This window comes from Rhizophagus irregularis, chromosome 1 (genome assembly GCF_026210795.1).
Source record: "Rhizophagus irregularis chromosome 1, complete sequence".
Taxonomy (NCBI): Eukaryota; Fungi; Glomeromycota; class Glomeromycetes; order Glomerales; family Glomeraceae; genus Rhizophagus; species Rhizophagus irregularis.
Window position 1 is genome coordinate 6,943,080 of NC_089429.1, and position 4,073 is coordinate 6,947,152.

General features: G+C 24.6%; 1 protein-coding gene across 1 annotated transcript; it reads right to left on the reverse strand.

Moving 5' to 3' along the window:
• Positions 1-3,417: 3,417 nt before the first annotated feature.
• Positions 3,418-3,843, reverse strand: OCT59_001407 (uncharacterized protein; the record flags this gene model as incomplete). Its single annotated transcript, XM_066139545.1, has 2 exons — positions 3,418-3,506; positions 3,588-3,843. 2 exons carry the CDS (start codon positions 3,841-3,843, stop codon positions 3,418-3,420), a joined length of 345 nt encoding a protein of 114 aa, XP_065988942.1.
• Between the last annotated feature and the right edge of the window lie 230 nt (positions 3,844-4,073).

Below are 4,073 nucleotides of genomic sequence, written 5' to 3' on the forward strand. Positions count from 1 at the left end.
TATTACTAACGCTATTTATGTCGTGAACCAAGAATGTTGTATGTTGTTCGTTGATTATGTTGTTTGTTAATTATGTCATTGATTATTAGCTTGTTCGTTTAATTGTTCGTTCGTTCGTTTATTCGTTCGTTCGACCATGGGAATGCCCGTTCGATGTGGCAACTCTGTAAATTGATGACAGAGAGAATTGGGGGATCTCATCGTCTTTGTTGTTTATTTTTTTATAGTACAGTGGAGGAGCAGTTCTGGAGAAGTGTTGGCTTACGCATCCGAAACAATATTAAGACTAGCCAGTACTTCTTTTTTATATTTCTTCCATGATGTTATCCTTGAAATTTGAATTGAATATCTACATTCAGCATATAATGAGTTGACAAATCATTTTAATACTCGATGTAGCTATGAAATGATAAGAATAGCGTGACTTGTCGAATATTTTTATTTTAGTTATATTTTACTCATCTCTGCAGACGTAAACTTTTGTCTTCCAAATACTGGATTTATAAAAGTAATCTTCTTGACAGAATTTCAACTCCAGATATAACATTTGATTTTGTTAATTGAAAAAATTTTTATTATCTCATCTAACTGATTCTCAATGGAAATACCTTTTTTGACATATCATGTGGGTTATTATGATTCTGATCCAATAATTCAAAATTCTCAAGCCAAGTAAATAATTAATAACGATAATATTCAAATTATCTAAAGGAATCATCACTACATATTTCTTACAAAAAATTTAGTCACGAGGAATTTGTCTGTCCAAGCCAGTCACATCTCCTGATCACGTGTAATCAATTGCAATATTTGAGCATAAAAGCATAAATAGATAATTACATCTGAAGATAAAAGAAACTTTTGAAAAGGGTCAAATTTTATACTAAGTTTCATAATGAAGTAATATATTTATCTTTTTAATAAAGAAGAAACCAAAATAATTTATAAATAAAGTGATTACGCAATCATTGAAAAAGAAATTAAAAAGGGATTAAAATAAACCGAGTAAATTGGTTTATCAAATCACATATAGAATGATTTCTAAAGCTATGATAGATACATTTGTACCGACGTTAATAGAATAGTTTTATCGCATTTTTTCAATATAAATTTTATATTGTTTTTAGTATGTGACGACATTTATTTATATAACAAAATTTTATCCAGATAATATGACCGTAACTCAAGGATTTCGAATAATTATTGTTAATACAAAATTTATAAATGTTTGCATACTATCAACATTTTATTTCTTTACTTGCTGTTTTACAAAATCTTTTCATAATTATCTCGATTATCCGAAAAATTTACATATAATTAAATTAATTATAGCTAAAAAAATATATACGTATATTTATGTATATTAATTACTTACTAGTATCTCTTAATCCTAAATGCAATTTTTGAAATATTTTAATACTTTAGATAATGTCATCTTTAACAATACTATTTATTTTTAATATACTATCATTATCGTTATTCTAGATTTGATTTATTGAAATCATCAACTAGAAAGAGAATTTGATTTAAATATCAAATATGTTCAGGTAAATTATCAAATTGATATAGTTTACTTGTAGATAATCTGCTTGTATAATAAATACTTGTACAAATATTTTTATTAATCTTTTTTTTTTAGACAAAACATATAAAAATTTTAAATTATGCATAATTGAATATGTCAAAAGGGTAACTGGCCAATTCATTAATCTTTTTGTGGCCTAGCACTTATTTAATCCATAATTAATTTATTTGTAGATTTCAGAAGTTGTAATTTATTTATTTTAACGAAACGTTTACTAACATTTCGTTAACTTTTTTTTTTTTTTAGACGGCCGTATTTCTTGGCAACAACGCATGGGAAGTTCACATTGGTAATTTTTTTTTAAAAAAAAAATTATTTTAACAAAGCATTTACTAACATTTCATTATTTTTCTTTTTTTAAATGGTCGATTCTTCAGACCTCAAGATGAATATCGGTATTTTTTTCAAGGTAGATATCAGGCTTGTATTTAAATAAATAAATATATATATATTTTTAACAAAACGATCATTGACATTTTTTATTTTTCTTTTAGGTATTGAAGGATCCAATTAGAAAATTTCGTTGTAAAACTTAATGTTAACCGTTTACTTTTGGAATTAGATTAGTATATAGATTTAGTATAGGTTGATTAATATGTTTTATTAATTTATTAATGTAATAAAATTATGCTATATTATTTAACAAATTTTATTTAACGCTACTGGTGATTATTGTCTATTTAACTATATTGATATTACTTGACATGATTTTTATCAATATATCATTCAGGTTAAATTCAAATAATTTATCACTAGTACTTATCCATATTGATATTACTCAATATCGATGTATGTTATGCGACCTTTTCATTAACACATGTCCTCTAGAAAAATTTCCTGATGATATAAATTAGTAAACAACCAAGAAAAAATTTCTTACGATTATGATTATCAGATATTTTCACCAAATCACAGGTTTGAAATATCAATATATATACCGTATAGGACTCAGAAGTATATATAAAAGGGTCAGGTTTGAGTTCGCGTATTTTGAACAAAAAAAAAATCATGAAAATCTTTCCTTTTTAGATAATTTTTGATAATTCCAGTCGGAATTTTATTTCCTATTATAATATCCGACTAGCATTATCATAATTCTGGCACTGAAAATATGCGTACAGCTCATACATGTAGTAAAAAAATTTTTTTCATCACCTGATCCATATATGTATATTTCTGGGTCTTTACCATATTCTAAAAATTGACCGGAATTATATGATCATACAAAAATTTCCAAATTATATTTCAGTTTAACTTAATTGTTGAGTTAATGATGACATGATGTGTAAAATTTGTTATTTTGGGCATAGAAGCAATCTTATAAGATGTGGAAGCCAATTCAAAGTTTTAATGAATTAGGGTTTTTATTGACCAAATAGAAAAATATTTATTGTTTAGTCAGGGGTAAAGACGATCATCTTTTCATATTCATCCAATAAACGATATTCCAAGAAAAAATAAATACATTTTTATGGCGCAGTCTAAAGTATTATATTTTTATTAAATTAATGAAAAGGTATTGTTGCTAAAGCTTACCGGCGGTGATGGTCACGACCATCACCGCCGGTGAGCTTTAGCAATTTTCAAATTAAAATGTCTAATAAATAATATCATAATTTACAATCTATTTACTATATATTTTTTCTGTTAAATTTACTTTCTAAGATATAAATCAAAATCAGTAGTAGAATGCTCAACATTCGACCTTATTGATCTTATAGAAGCAATAGACAAATGTTCAATGTAAAATTAATTTAAGATATATCTTCTAATAATGTCTTGTAATATAAAAATGATCTAAATATTACAGAGTTTCTTGCTTTGGGATTTTTTCAACGTGCCAAAAAATACAATAATATTAATATTATTTGATTTACTATAAATATTATGATTAATGGCAAAAATTTTCCAAAATAATCCTCTATAAAATAATAGAATTAAAAATTTAATGAAATATTAATTATTTACAAATATCAAAATATTTAATTAACAACACACTTACGAGTTATTGTAAAAGATGCACTTTCATCAATTAATGAAGTATATTCATTATTTGAAAGTGCAGTAAACCCTTTTTTTTCAATCAAAGTGTTTAAATTATCAAACATTGTTTTGGAACTTGGTTCAATGGCATTTTTAGCTTCATTTATAGTAAATGATAACAATTTTTTGGGGTAAAAAGGATCATTTTGCCATTTACCATTTGTTGATAATCTTTGTTCATTTACTGGAATTACTTTAGAAAATTCTTGAATCATATTCTTAAATAATTCTGACTGATTTGTTTGAAGAAATTTTTTATAAAAAATTTTATGGGTAAAATTTTGATAAATGATCATATGAGAGTAAAGAAATATAAATTTTTTGTGAAAAATTTTAAAAAATTAAGCAAATATATGTGTAAAAGAAAAAAAAATTTTTTTTTCAAAATTTCGTCTCCTTTATAAAATTTTTCAACCCTCTTTTTTTTTACTTTATTTGGTTTAAA